We start from the raw sequence: 17,031 nt of genomic DNA, 5'->3' as shown, positions 1-17,031 counted from the left end.
CCAGTCACTAATAAATAAATATTATATATATATACACACATATATATATATATATATATATATATATATACACATATATATATATATATATATATATATACATACATATATACACACATATATATATATATACATACATACATACATACATATATACATACATATACACACAAAAAATAAGTAAAATATATATATATATATATATATATGTAGGAAGGCGATGAAGCAATTAGCGGCACTCAGGGGTCTTAATCAATAAATAACTGTATTGAAAAATTCACAGCATGAAGCCCAACGTTTCGGGACTGGCACGTCCCTTTGTCAAGGTGGGTAACCTTGACAAAGGGACGTGCCAGTCCCGAAACGTTGGGCTTCATGCTGTGAATTTTTCAATACAGTTATGTATTGAAGCAATCAGCGGCACTCAGGGGTCTTAATCATCGCCTTCCTACTTATGTTATACTATCTCAGGGGGCACCGGGGCAATTGTTTGGAGTGCCGGTCCGTGTTTCAAAAAAAAAAAAAAAAAAAAAAAATTATATATATATATATATATATATATATATATATATATATATATATATATATATATATATATAAAAACATACTCTATGTAGACACTTGTATCTGTGAGCAATGCAGTCACGTATGTGCAAGTTCTGATCAACTGCTAGACTGAATAATAGATCTCAATGGAAGGCTGGCCACATTGATGCAACTGGCAGACTGACCAATAACACACACAAATAGGAATCAACAGAAGATTTGGTTTTCTGCACTACCTGGATAAATCAGAGTTGACACGGCATAACAGCAAGTTGGTTGAAAACTGTCTAGATATTGGCCAGTAGAACTTGAGGATTACAGAAGATGACTGCCTCCTTTATGCCTGGTCAATCAAATTACAGTTGCCGTCAGCTATAAAGTCTAAACCTGCTAAGTACAAACATATATGAAGCAATTTTCTGTAGGAGGAGGAAAATACAGCTACATACCTGCTGGGTTCTGTGTAAGCATTTCACAGCCATCCACTTCTGCTCAGAGCTGAATGGGTACTCCGCCTTCCGGATATAGTCAAATCGAAGACCCTCAAGGCCCATCTATAAGCAATACCATACAAGTGACAACGTCACAGACAAAAGTTAGAAAGAGAAAAGCCAAATTAAGAAACCTGATAATACATACATAACAAACATCTTATCCTGCAAGTGGAATGTTGCTTTTTCCACTCTAGAAATGCCCACCGGCTATAAATTCTCTTTTACTAATCCTGTTTGAAACACAGATGTAGATAAACTACACCAATGTCTATGGAAACAAACACAAGCACATTAACCTGCAGGCTAAATGCACCTGTGCAAGGGACAGAACACTGAGGGATAGGACAGCTGCACATATTGCAGGACTGTATTATACAAGCACAACGTACAAAATGTCTTTAAAATAATGGGAACTACTCTACAATATGCTAATTTTGGCTACAGAAAAATCTGTACATGCATGCATACCACACATTTACCCTGCTGTAGAGAGCTTTTATTATAAGTGTATAAAACAAACATATAACTACAGGGAACCTACTCCCAGCAATGTGTGGACAATCCTTGTATTTTTAAGGTGCTCCTGAAAATGTCAGTTTTAACAAAAATAAATAAAAGATAGCATTATAGTCCATTGGCCACTAGGAGGCAATAATCACTTTTAGAAACATCACCTTTCACACAGAATTGTATCATTCATTGGGTCAGAGACTAGCAGAAACAAGCACGCAGCACTGAGTGCCCCAGATACTGGGAACCAAACTGCATTGTGGAAACTTCTGGGATCAGGTTTAACTTTATAATAAACCGGATATTTAATTATTTAAAACAAATGCTAAATCATGTACAATAAACAATTCAGTGCAGAATTATTCTACTTAGAATTTTGTCATTTATGTTTTACATGATTAAACATCCATTTTGCACATGATACCGGTGCTTCCTAGTCTTTATTTTAGTTATGCAATTGAGCCTAAGAACCCCCTCTATAGGAGCTGCACCAGAATGTATCAACGTTTCTATATATACTTTGCATCATCATCTTTATACATCAGGTTGTGATAGCCGGAGTCCCATTTGTGTTTTACACACAAACCATTTCTTTTTATACTAACCTTACACAAAACGGAGTTTCACACATGCTGCCTGCACTTCCATTCATTTTGGATGGAGTAAGCCTATGATTGTTGTGGGCTACTGTGTGATATAAGGACATGTATCACAGTATATCATTTGTGCAATATTTTAGGATTATTAGATAAAGTTACTTGGGATGTAGTTATGTAACCGTCGGTTGGGAGACCACCGCCGGGATCCCGCTTGCTTAAAAGCCTGACAGTCGGCATGCTGACTGACAGACTATTCCCACTCGTAGGTGTCCACGACACCCATAGAGTGGGAAGAGAACCTGTGGTGAGCGCAGCGAGCCACCAACCCGCAAGGTGCTTTGTTGCGCAATTTAAAGCTCTGGATCCCAAACCCTGGTCACACAAACCCAACCCAATTATTTAGCAGTCATACACACAAATGATACTGCCCTTTAGTTTAGAAGGGTGACCTGAAGATGCGCATGAGTGCAGCGCGACCAGGAGATAGGCTTGTGATTGGTAAGTGTCCAGACAAGAGCAGTATTACGGAACCAATTATAAGGACTATTTTACATTTTTTTACATTTGTGGCCGGAAATAAGAAAAATCTGTTATTCAGATATAGCCATTACTTGTATGGAATTTAAATATGCTGCACGGTCAATACATTTCATATCTATTTTTATACATTTGTGCTGGAGTCTTGAGCTGAGTAAACAATAGATGACCGGCGACCTTGCATATAATTGGGGTGACTCTACCCTCGCCCCAGACCAGGCAAGATAGCAGGTACACACTAGCCTATGTAATAAACGATATAATGATCCCTCATTCCATTCTTCATTACACTGTATGCCACCGCAAATAATATCTTCAGACTGACCTGTATGCACAGCCAATCTGAAGATGCAACAAACAACCCGCGGGAGAGCGCACTAGTGAATAAACACTGGACAATTTTACGTTCTGAGCAATCGGAAATCGGCAAATAGTCCAAAATATCATCTAGAGTGTACCAGCTTTAGAACAATTTACCATATTAACAGTGATAAGAATAATTCTGAAGTATTGTATTCAGTATAGAGATAAATTAGGTGGCATCAACCCAATCACATGCACTCTGATGCATTCTCTAAAACGACATGAACCACAAAACTGTAATCCTTTTGTCAGCTGTCAGTCCAGCCTGACCACTGCCCAAATATAATCAGATTCACATCATCAGATAATGGCTCAGAAAACAAAAGATTATGGGATTGATGTATCAAGCAGTGAAAAGAGTGGCGTGGACCAGTAAAGAAGTTACCTATAACCACCAAGCTTTGAGGATATATTTATCAAGTACATTTGATAAAATGATAGTTAGAAGCCGATTGGTTACTATGGGCAACTTCATCCCCAATTTTTTTACTGCTTGAAACATCAAAACCTATGAGAGAAAACAAGAGCTCTCCAATTTCTAAAAGCATGCTGGATTATACATCTGTAGTCTAATATTTATTTTAAATATATAGGGCGGTATCCAATTTAGGGTTTAATTCAGATCTGATCGCAGCAGCATATTTGTTAGCAAATGGGCAAATCCATGTGCACTGCAGGGGGGGCAGATATAACATATGCAAAGAGTTAGATTTGTTTGTGGTATGTTCAAACTGAAATGTAAATTGCAGTGTAAAAATAAAGCAGCCAGTATTTACACTGCACAGAAACAATATAACCCACCGAAATCTAACTCTCTCTGCACAAATTATATCTGCCCCACCTGCAGTGCACATGATTTTGTCCATTAGCTAACAAATTTGCTGCTGCGATCAGGTCTGAATTTGTCCCTTACTGTGGTCAATTGGTTCACTGGGGGCTATCCAATTGACCCCAATATATCGGATCTTAATCCGCGATAAGTGCCCCTTAGACCCGTAATAAGTGCAGCGACAACTCATAGGTCTGTGGCTTTTCGCGCACAAAAATGGGTATTTTTGCACTACCTAATTGTATAGAGTGATTATAAAAAGTGAAAAACACGCATTTTTGCCACCTGCGGCACTATAGCAGGTAATTAGATACCCCCCATAAAATAAAAATAGGATATATTAGATTAAATGTGCTTTTACTGTACCTAGTGTTCAATATACAATTGTAAATATTTTCTAGAAATGAAAAAAAGGAAACCTGTAGCTCAAACTTTGCTGGTCACAACTGTCCAGCAGCGTGCCCTATTAGATACAGAACCATAGGCTCCCCTATCTATAACATATAACGGCAGAAACACAACAGAAGCAGGGGAAAATAAAATGACGCAACCTCCACACATCACACATTTCTACATCACACATTTCTACGGGCATGCCACGGAGAATAATTGGCAGCTACTGCTACATTAAGTGCTGTTCTCAGATTTCAAAAGCAATCGTCTCCCCATAATAAATTGGGATAAAAGGCCACTTAAGAGTGCAGAAAATGATGGTTAGGCTCAAGCATCCATCATTTGCTCATCTTTTTATAGAAAGCTGCCAAGATCACCTTGCCATATCTACACCTTGTGGTTAACTTATCATCCATTATCAGGCACAAAGCGCTCATGCCCAGCTAGTTCCCTGCCATCCTAAATCATCATTTTTGATGATATTATCTTTGTCCTTTGGCAGATAAAGGACATGCAGCCTGCCAGATGGCACACAGCCACAATAGACCTGTCCGTGCTGCAGACAAAGGAAGGTACTATGCTCATACAATGGGTAAAAGTAACATGCTTTCAGAATAAAGAAAATAAATTAGTTTTGTTAAATTTCAAAGTGTTTTATGGAACACTGCTCAAAAAAATAAAGGGAACGCTAAAATAACACATCCTAGATCTGAATGAATGAAATATTCTTATTAAATACTTTGTTCTTTACATAGTTGAATGTGCTGACAACAAAAATCACACAAAAATTGTCAATGGAAATCAAATTTATTAACCCATGGAGGTCTGGATTTGGAGTCACACTCAAAATTAAAGTGGAAAAACACACTACAGGCTGATCCAACTTTGATGAAATGTCCTTAAAACAAGTCAAAATGAGGCTCAGTAGTGTGTGTGGCCTCCCCGTGCCTGTATGACCTCCCTACAATGCCTGGGCATGCTCCTGATGAGGTGGTGGAGGGTCTCCTGAGGGATCTCCTCCCAGACCTGGACTAAAGCATCCGCCAACTCCTGGACAGTCTGTGGTGCAACGTGGCGTTGGTGGATGGAGCGAGACATGATGTCCCAGATGTGCTCAATTGGATTCAGGTCTGGGGAACGGACGGGCCAGTCCATAGCATCAATGCCTTCGTCTTGCAGGAACTGACACTGCAGCCACATGAGGTCTAGCATTGTCTTGCATTAGGAGGAACCCAGGGCCAACCGCACCAGCATATGGTCTCACAAGGGGTCTGAGGATCTCATCTCGGTACCTAATGGCAGTCAGGCTACCTCTGGCGAGCACATGGAGTGCTGTGCGGCCCCCCAAAGAAATGCCACCCCACACCATTACTGACCCACTGCCAAACCGGTCATGCTGGAGGATGTTGCAGGCAGCAGAACGTTCTCCTTGGCGTCTCCAGACTCTGTCACATGTGCTCAATGAGAACCTGCTTTCATCTGTGAAGAGCACAGGGCACCAGTGGCGAATTTGCCAATCTTGGTGTTCTCTGGCAAATGCCAAACATCCTGCACGGTGTTGGGCTGTAAGCACAACCCCCACCTGTGGACGTCGGGCCCTCATACCACCCTCATGGAGTCTGTTTCTGATCGTTTGAGTAGACACATGCATATTTGTGGCTTGCTGGAGGTCATTTTGCAGGGCTCTGGCAGTGCTCCTCCTGTTCCTCCTTGCACAAAGACGGAGGTAGCAGTCCAGCTGCTGGGTTGTTGCCTTCCTACGGCCTCCTCCACGTCTCCTGATGTACTGGCCTGTCTCCTGGTAGCACCTCCATGCTCTGGACACTACGCTGACAGACACAGCAAACCTTCTTGCCACAACTCGCATTGATGTGCCATCCTGGATGAGCTGCACTACCAGAGCCACTTGTGTGGGTTGTAGACTCCGTCTCATGCTACCACTAAAGTGAAAGCACCGCCAGCTTTCAAAAGTGACCAAAACATCAGCCAGAAAGCATAGGAGCTGAGAAGTGGTCTGTGGTCACCACCTGCAGAACAACTCCTTTATTGGGAGTGTCTTGCTAATTGCCTATAATTTCCACCTGTTGTCTATTCCATTTGCACAACAGCATGTGGAATTGATGGTCAATCAGTGTCTCTTCCTAAGTGGACAGTTTGATTTCACAGAAATGTGATTGACTTGGAGTTACATTGTGTTCTTTAAGTGATCCCTTTATTTTTTTGAGCAGTGTATATACGTTACAGACAGTAAATATTCTTCTTCAATTATAATTGTATATTATTGTTTATTTTTGATTTCCATAAGTAAATCCATATACACAAATATTTATCGACAGTAAATGTACTTCGTTCAGCACTTAGAATGTAGTCTATATTGATATTATGTATTGCCCAATGTAAAGAAGCTGTGTACAGTATCACATTACAGAAAAACGTAATTCACCTTCATAGAAAGAGCAATTAAAGCCCCTTCGGTTGGCTTGCCCATTAATGTGGTATTCCTTATTTCAGCGTCATTGCACACACAGCCTGCCTGGAAAAAAAAAACAAAAAAAAACAGATATATAATATTACAGAGAATAACGAGAAAGATGCTGGGGCCTCATTTAAGTGCAAACTGAAGATAGTATAAAAAAGCTGCAATTTGCTCCTGTAACAAACCATGGAGTAAGGTGAGCAATTGCATTTATTATTTACATGCTGGAAAAATACAGACTGCTTTTGCATGCAGAGAGTACATACTGGCCTGTTCTCACAGGGAAATGAAATTAGGCAACGACTCAATGATTCTTATATGTCTCAATTTAACCACTTATAACCCTTTCAGACCAGCACAAAAGTCACAGGTTTTTGCACGTGAACGCGCATCAACAAATTGAGATGTGTGTGAATGCAAACTAACCAGGTCCGCGATGCTACCACCCTTGACCCCTACTCTGTTAGTATGAGAGAAATAGGTGGATATCGGTCAGGACTTGGATATATGAGAAGAAATAAGTAATGAATTAGATCAGTGGTTCTCAAACTCGGTCCTCAAGACCCCACACAGTTCACGTTTCCATGTCACCCAGCAGTTGCACTATGTATCAGCAAGTTGCACATTTTAATAGTCCACAGGTAACCTGGAAAAAAACTGTGTGCGGTCCTGAGGGACGAGTTTGAGAACCTGTGAATTAGATGAAATAACTACATTTCTGTACTACTGTCACTATTAATGCTACTACTCTTTCTTGATTTTATTTTAATCCCATTTCCACCTTCTTCTGTATTCTAATACTTTCCACTTCACGTACCGCTCCTCTATTTGGTATTTCCTTAATACAGAGTTTACTAAACTCCACCATTAAATCCCAGGTTTTAAGGATATTCATGCTCGAGTCCAGACTCAATTACTGAGGTACTAATTAATCACCTCTGCTCAGGCATGAATATCCTTAAAACTTGGACTGTAAAGGCAGAGTTTGGGAAACTAATCTATGCCTACCTTGACTAGCCCTTTAGTTGCCCCTAACCTCTTCAATTCCTTATCTGCTATTACACCTATACCACAAGTTAAAATGTGTTGGTAGAGTTTTCCTACAATTTAACTCTTAAAATATACTGATAGATGTTATTTACAAATGTTCTGAAAAAAAAAATTTTTTTATTGAGAAGTCAAGGACAGTTCTGGACTTTACCTATAGAAAGACCCACATATTGACTAGGATACGTCAAGCCGAAAACTCGGGAAACTGTAACAATCTATGACTATGTACACACTAGGACAACTCGCTATTATGCGATGTCGTCCGCGACGGGACCTGGCTGGGGGAGGAGGGAGTGGGTCATGCTGCATTCGGCCGCACGGCCGTCGCTGGTGATGTCGCCTGATGGAGGATGACGCGCGAGAGCACCCAAAAAGCAGCTAGTATATACCCTGTACGCAAATAAAAAAACACAAGTCTTTGCACCCCTTGCATTGCAATATGGATGGTTCCAGACACAAAGTCACTTGCTTTTTTTTTTTTTTTTTGTTCAAAACTCAGTATCAGGCCACAAGTCCACATATATCAATATACTTAACAGATAACAGCTTGTACGTGCTCTGTTTTTGCACACTATTTGCACTGGGAAAGTGGAGTATCTCAAATTTGTTATTTGTTCCCTTGACAAAAACAGTAAGGCTCAGAATAATATATAATATTTTAGGTGGCATAGAATTTAATGGGTTCACTACGGGTGGCCGGCGGTCGGGCTCCCGGCGACCAGCATCCCGGCGCCGGGAGCCCGACCGCCGGCTTACCGACAGCTTGGCGAGCGCAAATGAGCCCCTTGCGGGCTCGCTGCGCTCGCCGCGCTACGCGCGCCACACTATTTTATTCTCCCTCTATGGGGGTCGTGGACCCCCACGAGGGAAAATAATTGTCGGTATGCCGGCTGTCGGGCTCCCGGCGCCGGTATACTGAGCGCCGGGAGCCCGACCGCCGGCAAACAGAAGACCACCCGAATTTAATATGTTTTCTAGTAAGCTTTCCAGTTATCTATTCACTCATTAATTCCAGCTCCACACAAACACCACATAAAGACCCCCATCTCAACACAAACCTAGAAGACATCAAAATGCCACAACCACAGAGATTCATGTGAAACAGATAATTATCAAAAACATTTTCTCCAGTCTGGCTAGGTAGAGAACATGTTAGCACACACACAGTACCCCTACTACAGCTATGGTCTGCATTTATAATCTGATGCACTTTAAAAAACAAAATGCTTTTAAAAAATAAATGAACAAGAAAACTTTGCCAAATAAGTAGACTGCGCTAATGAATAATTTTCTGTGGCTTGGGAAACAACAGCTTAAAAGAGTGAGGGCTACAATTATTTTTTATTTGCAATAGAAGCAGAGAGTTGCAAACTGGGAGTGAGGTTCATCAAGAAGCCCTCCGAGCTTTAGTTCGATGTGCCTGACCTTTATAAAAGGTAAAGCAGCTGAGAAGGGACTTCACTGAAAGAAACACCCACCACTTGAAGCAAATAGAAAAATAAATCTATCTTACATACTACAGAAAGCAATGCTCCTGCTTTCCCGCACGTTTTGTGCCTACTCATAATAATTTAATCTTGTAAATTGTACTTTGACACACAAAGAATAGTAGCTTTCAGTCAGCAACTAGTAAATCATCAGCACGTAAATCCAGGGCCGGTTCTGAGCGCCCCGGGCAGCAATAGGGGGCGTGGCTTCGTACAGGGGGCGTGGTCATTTACGCCCCCTGTACAGCCTGAAATGATGTGCGGTGCGCGATGACGTCATCGCGCACCGCACAGTAAAGGACCTCTCCACGAAGGGAAATTAGACGCGTACGCGTCTAGTTTCCCCTCACAGCGGCAGCGGGGGGGGGGGGGGGGGGGCAGCGGCAGCAGGCGGGCAGCGGGGGGCACACAGCAGCAGCGGATCTTGCCCTGGTGCTGCGCCCTCCGGGAGGCGGCGCCCCAGGCAAAAGTCCTGCTTGCCCGTTGCAAGATCCGCTACTGCATAAATCATGTGTCTTAGTGATCAAAAACGCAGGAAAGAATTATGTCCCAGGAAAAATTGGCAAAATGGGCAGACAACATATATACTTTCCGGAAAACACACTTGCCACCCTAATCATACAGTGGGCAGAAGTAATCTATTACTTATACCTCCTAATACAGACCCACTGCTTTCAGGCAACTTCCTAGCCCCTTATCTCCAACCATGTTTCACAACATATAATTGCCAGAAGCTTGACATTTTTATATTCAGTTAATAATTACTTTTATTAGTTTACCAGAGAATAACATTAACTTTGGTGTGGTAAAACTTAGACTGGAATATACTAAACAAGTTATAAGGATTATCTAATTTCACACAATCACTGCAATAGGGCCTACTGGCCCTGGATAATTATCTGTCCTCACAATACCAATCACCTGCCGTTCCACAACAAATTATTAACAGTATAACTTTACCCTGCAGCGCCTGACCTGAGCTCACGCATGCACACGGAGTGGCATGGGTGGAGGGATCCAATCAGATACCTCTTTGCAACATGGCGATCTTTCACATAGGAAGGCTTGGGGCTCTGGGAACCAATGCCTTCTATCAGTTTTCGGAGTGTTAAGAGAATAACAATACTAAATAGGGATTACTTGTCCTTGCATAAATTTGCTTCTCACAGCTCTTTGGTCAGTCAGAATCCACATGTGACTGGCCATTCTGGACTATAGACACAGATTAAGAAACTGGTCTCACCAGGGGGGGAGAGGAGGAGGAGGAAGGAGAGTGGAGAGGAGGGGGGTAGAGACTGCTGCATAGGTTCAGGGGAAGGGGTGAAGGGGGGTAGTGACTGCTATGTGGGTTCAGGGGTGGGGGAAGGGGGGTAGAGACTACTGTATGGGTTTAAGGGAGAGGGGAGCTGTGAATACGATTGATAACAGCATTACACAGGATGCTGTTTGTTTGTTTGTTTTCAGCAGTTTTTTATTTTTATTTTTTTTATTACTGGATATGTTTTTTAAGCCAAGTACCCACGGGCCGATTTGGGAGAGATGTGTGCTGAGCGAACCGCTCAGCACACATTTCTCCTGCCGCTCAGCACAGCGCGATCTGTGCTGACCGTGCGGGGGGAGACGAGGGGGGGCGATCACTTCACCCAGCGGGTGAAGTGAGCGACCCGCTAGATTGGCCTGCATGCAATCTAGCAGCAGCGATAGCGATGTGCGGGGCCGCGCATCGCTATCGCTGAGGGGGCTACACACATGGTGTGTGTGTTTTTACAGTTATATATATATATACATATATACATATGTATGTATGTATATATATATATATATATATATATATATATATATATATATATATACATATACACACATCTGTATATAATACTATGTTTTTATAGTTATTTATTTATATATATATATATATATATATATATATATATAATGGATGGAGACAGGCGGCACTCAAGCAGACTCAAATAGAGTGAAAAAAGCGGTCCGTTTATTGATCCATATATTGGATCAATAAACGGACCGCTTTTTTCACTCTATTTGAGTCTGCTTGAGTGCCGCCTGTCTCCATCCATTATATTGAGGATCAGCATTGTTTCTCTAGGAGGGCACTGCAGCACATTGCCATTTGGAGAGGGAGTGCCGGGATTACTACACTTTGTGTATATATATATATATATATATATATATATATAAAAAACTATGGGCCTAATTCAGAACTGATCGCTAGGGTGTGATTTTTGCACTGCTACGATCAGGTAGTCACCGCCTACAGGGGGAGGAGGGTAATCGCATGTGCAGGAGAGCTGCAGAAACAGAGGTTTGTGCAGTCTCTGCGCAGCCCAGGACTTACTCTTCCAGTGGGATGATCGGGGCCGGAGTTGACGTCAGAAACCCTCCCTCCAAACGCCTGGTCTCTCCTACATTTTTCCGTGCACTCCTCTAAACCGGTCAGTTACCACCCACAAACGGCCTCTTTCTGTCAATCACCTTGCGATCGCCTGTACGATTGCTTTGTTCGCACCATCCCATTACTGCCCGACGCTCCCCAGCGCGGCGGACCGACGTGCCTGCGCACTGCAATGCATGCGCAGTTCAGACCCGATCATCTGCTGTGCGAAAATACACAGCAGCGACCGGGTCAGAATTGGGCCCTATAACGGGTCTTATTTTTCAGCAACTGCTGACTAAGAAGCTGATTCAGACCTGATCACTGTGCTGCAAATTTTGCTGTCCTGCGTTCGGGTAGTCGCCGCCCCCAGGGGGAATGTAAATTCACCCGTGCAAGTGTACGCAGAGCTGCGTATGTGTACGCAGAGCTGCAAAAATCTACTTTGTGCAGTCTCTGCGCAGCCCAGGACTTACTCCTACAAATATTTGTCATTTATATTAGTCCCCGCCCATGTGTGTGGCCCTCGAACATTCACTGGAAGTGTTAAGCGGCCCCCCAGCTGAAATAATTGCCCACCCCTGGTCTAGACAGAACTTACTTCCACCACTCTGCTTATTGATGTGTTACAGAAGCCGTGAATAACGTCGCCATCAATAGTCACTTCCCCGAAGCGATTGTAACCAACACCTGAAACCTAAAGAAAAAAAAGAGATGAAAACATATAATTGAGCTACTTTCAAAAGACTTCAAAACTGATCCAGGGGTGGGGTGACCACACTAGTGTAGAATCAAATTATGCTTTATTTTGCTGTGTGTTTTCCCATAGTGCTACTTTCTTCTAATACACTGCTGTTTCTCAGCAACACAGTACACTTTAACGGGGGAATTCAAATGTTTGAAAAGTCGGTTGGGTGTCTGTTTTTTCCTATGTAATAGTCGGGGGAAAAAGCAGACACCCAACTGACTTTTCAAACAATTGTATATCCCCTCTAAGAGTCATGTTAGCTGCCAGTTTGTGAATAGCATTTGACCTGACCCCAAATCTTATGCTGGGCATACACTGTTCAATTATTGGCCTGATCAGCCGTTAATCAGCTGATCGGGTCAATAACTGAACAGTTAATTGGTGCGACTGTGCAGAAATTAGCAGTCTCTCAGACATGCTAAAATCATCCCGCATGCCTGAAAGATCCAATAATTGGTCAGTAGAATCTGGCAGTGTATGCAGTGCGGGGGGCTGACTGCCTGACATTTCATCTGTTCCTTCATACGGGAGGAACACACATGTGGTGTGTCAAAGTCGAAAAATATTGCAGTACACACATCACGTACAAACAACACACAGATGGCCTCCGCGCGTGTACTTGCTCTGCTGTGCTTGCACATATTCGCAATTTGCGTATGGTCGCTCCCGCGGTCGTGCGCAGCAGCGCGTGGTATGGGTATTTACGGTAGAGTTTGTGAACGCATGGAGAGCTATCAAAACACATTACATATTTAATCCAAATAGTGCACAATGTACACATAGTCCCCCTGCACCACACCAGAAAGTAATAACAGTTTAAATGATTCCAGAACAAAGGGATTCACCTTTACAGGTTAAGAGGGGACAGACTAAGGTTATAAGGTGGTGTTTGGTATCCAGCTGTAGGGTATTTTAAGGGTAACATTCCGGTGTTGGTCTGCGGAAGATCACATGTTCCTGTGGATACTTATGTGCAGAAGCAGAATATAGATATAAACTGTATTTACTGTAAATTATGCATGCGGCGGGAATCCAGAGGAGACCACCCACAAGAGCAGTTGGGAAAGACATCGCCTACCTTTTCAAATCGACCTATGACCTCTCCTGTACTGTAAAAGTGCATTCCTGTGTCCAATGGACAAAGGGATTACAGTATCCATTGTATTGCTTTTGGAAGAATTGTATAAATAAAGCCTGCTGCAGCCTGGCCTGACACAAGACTCACAAAGTTATCAATCAGATGACCGGGGACCGGCCGGGTTGCGCAAGCTTGTCCACTCACGTATGTACATTGACTGTAGCCATTTACGCAGTTATATTGTAGTGTATTATTTGTATTGTAAACCCCCTTTCAGCAATAATCCACTGTCATGTCGGAACCCTGCAGTTAAATCACAATTGGTGTCGTGTCCTCATTGCCCTGCTAAGGTTTAAAGTGTTTTATCATTGCATTACATTACTGCTAAGGTTTAAAGTGTTTTATCATTGCATTGCATTACTGTAAAGGGTTAAAGTGTATCTCTGGGTGTGCGCACGCTGTGTGTACTTTGTACCCCCAGCGCGGAGTTTGTACGCAAAGTCCGTACAGTGATACGGGACTCCGTACGCAAACAGTGTATAAAGTACGTAGCGTGTGTACTAAGTTTAGCGGCCGCAGCGGCTCCATGGTAAAGTGTATTCTAAGTGTGTATAAGGTATAGCTTTCTTTCCTGTAAGATAATCGACATGATCAATTGGGGGCTCTCCGGTCTGCCACATTCTTACTGCCTAACAGGTCACAGCAGACTTTATCTATTAGCATAAGGGTGGACAGAAAGTATCCTACGTATCCTTTTTTTGGTCGGTGGATGCACTGAAAACCCTACTTAATTGCTGATTAGATGGTGTCTGCTCTGTATGGTTTGTAGAGATGCTGGTAGAACTCGTAAGGTAAACAGGAAAAAAGCTATTTAAAATCTGTGAAAGTTTTTTTGGGCGCCAAAACCGTACACAGCACCCATACTCTTTGCATACCCTCTCACATTGTTGCAAAACAAAGTTCAAATAAGTCATATTGTGTTTGATTCAGATTGGATTGTTTATCTGTTAAGTAGGTTTAAAAAAAAAAGTAAAAAAAAATTGCTGCATAGCCTTGGTATAGTTTTTTTTAAACTCAGGCCTAAAATAACTTCAGGTGCTTGTATAATGTTTGATTTCTTTGTGACAAAGGAAGCCGCATGTCTGTCCTCCATTTTGGACTAACCACATGGCCTAGAAATTTGTCTGGACCGAGCGCTTGTGTGTGCAATTGTATGGTGTTCTGAAAATGTAAGTAAAGTAAAATAAAAATAATAAATAATAATAATAAATTAAAAATAATTAAAAATAAATAAAAATAAATAAATATAAAATAAAATTGAAAATGAATTGGGGGGGGAGGGGAGTGGGAAGTGCAATGTTTACAGCTCCTTTGTGAATAATTGTGGAGCTTGTGGACACTTTGGTGAGAGGGCACAGTCTGTTTTTTTGCAGTGGAAACTTTCCCTGACTTACCCTATTTTCCGATGCAAGTGTGGCTGGAGGCTCTGGTCTCTGTGGCAGCGTTTAGGTTGCGGATGGCATTTCCTGCTTATGCCGTGACTCACGTTCTCCTCCTCCTGCCGCACTGTGGCCGCTGCTCCGTCCGTCAAACCGGAGTTCGGATGTTTACTTTCCGGTATTGGGGCGCTGGCGGCGGCGGGCTTCGTGTCCTCGGTGGTTGCTTCGTTCTTCTTGTACTCCAACGCGTTTCGAATCCACAGCAGGATTCTTTCTCAAGGAGATGATGAAAATGTTTGTGTAAATTGTCCGTTTTTTATATCATAACTTTATTGATAAAACCGGATGTACCCGTGACGGAAGTGCGTTCTCCCGGCGGCATCCTCATGGTAAAAACTTCAATAGGGAAATGAATGTAAATTCTTCCCTCTAAAACGATTAAAAGATAATAAATCATTGCACTTCGGGAAAAGGTATGGGATGGAGGGTATAAAAATAAAAAGTAAATAAGAATAAAAATATAAATAATAATAAATAAATAAATAATAAATAAAAATAAAAAATATAAAAATAAATAAAAAAGTAATAAAAATAGTAAAAAAATAAATAAAATAAAATGAAAATTAGATAACTGAAGAAAACGGCTATTCAAGAAAAATATTTCTTTGATGATGTATGAAGGATTACAGAAAAACGTTTAATTCTATGTCAATATTCAGACCGTATGGTTCTAAGCTTTTCATTTTGTATATCCATTCGGTCTCTTTTTTTCTTCAGTATTTTTACGATGTCCTCTCCTCTCCAATGGGCTTCAATCTTTTGGATTCCGATAAATTTTAGCCCAGTGGGGTCCTGATTATGTTTTGTTAAGAAATGTGCTGAGACACTGTGTGTCTTCAGGCCTCTTTTTATGTTGTACACGTGTTCTGCTATCCTTGTTTTTAATTTACGTTTTGTTTGTCCTACGTATTGTTTTCCACATGTACATTCCAGGATGTAAATGACTCCCTCTGTATGGCAGGTTACTTGATTGTAAACTTCAAATTCTTCTTTTGTTGTGTTGGACTTGAAAGTGGTTATGGGTTTGGTTGACGTCTTCTGATTTCTGCAGCCGATGCAGGTCATACACTGATGGAATCCCTTTGTTTTTGTCTTGCTTTTTGGTTCTTGTGAAATTGGTAGAAAACTATGGGTCAATTGTTGTTTTAGGTTATTTGCTTTTTTTGTAGATTATTTTTGGTTTAATAGGAATGGATTCCTTTACGTCTTCGTCAAGAGAGAGGATATGCCAGTGTTTTTTCAAGTATTTTTTCCACATCTTTATGGTTACTGGTAAACTGTGTTATGAAAGTGACCAGTAATTCTTTTTTGTCTTTTGTTTGAAGATGAGTAAATCTTTTCTATCCATGTTTTTTACTTTTTCTAATTGTTGTGTCAGATGGCTGTCTTTATATCCCTTTTGAAGGAATTTGTTTTTCATTTCCTGTGCTTGATGTTCAAATACTGTCTGATCAGTACAGTTTCTCTTTAGTCGACGAAATTGTCCGCCTGGGATATTGTCTATCCATTGTCTGTGATGGTTGCTGTTATGTGAAAGCATGTTGTTGCCGTTCACTTTTTTGAAATGGGTTCTTGTAAAGATTTGATTTTTTTCTATGTAAATTTCCAAATCAAGGAAGATTACCATTTTTTCACTGTGTGTGGTGGTAAATTCAAGGTTCATATTATTGTTGTTAATGTGTTCTTTAAATTGCGATAGGGCGTCTTGTGATCCTTTCCAAATGAAGAACACGTCGTCTATGTACCGGTGCCAACTTATGATGTTTGGCAGAAAGGGGTTGTTATCCCAGATGTTGAGGTCCTCCCAGCGTGAGACAAACAAGTTCGCATAACTGGGGGCAAATGATGTTCCCATTGCTGTACCGCACTGTTGCAGGAAAAATTCACCTTCATACCAAAAATAGTTATTGTAGAGAATGAATTCAGTACTGTCCATAATGAAATTGATTTGTGAATTAGTGATTGTCGTCTGAGTGCACAGGAAGTGGCGAGTTGCTTCACATCCTGCATGATGATTTATTGCAGTATAC

The 17,031-nt window shown here is 41.5% G+C and overlaps 1 protein-coding gene across 1 annotated transcript in view; it reads right to left on the bottom strand.

Moving 5' to 3' along the window:
• The window catches only part of ATP2C1 (ATPase secretory pathway Ca2+ transporting 1), a 288,376-nt gene that overhangs the window by 54,940 nt on the left and 216,405 nt on the right, over positions 1–17,031 (bottom strand). The window contains exons 14-16 of the mRNA XM_063922357.1: positions 12,278–12,373; positions 6,715–6,804; positions 996–1,100 (exon numbers count right to left, since the gene is read on the bottom strand). Coding sequence (XP_063778427.1) covers positions 996–1,100; positions 6,715–6,804; positions 12,278–12,373 — 291 coding nt within the window. The remainder of the gene's footprint in view (positions 1–995; positions 1,101–6,714; positions 6,805–12,277; positions 12,374–17,031) is intronic.

Source organism: Pseudophryne corroboree, chromosome 5 (genome assembly GCF_028390025.1).
Source record: "Pseudophryne corroboree isolate aPseCor3 chromosome 5, aPseCor3.hap2, whole genome shotgun sequence".
NCBI classification, from domain to species: domain Eukaryota; kingdom Metazoa; phylum Chordata; class Amphibia; order Anura; family Myobatrachidae; genus Pseudophryne; species Pseudophryne corroboree.
The sequence above is the reverse complement of the archived record's forward strand: the minus strand, read 5'-3'. Positions and strand labels throughout refer to the sequence as shown.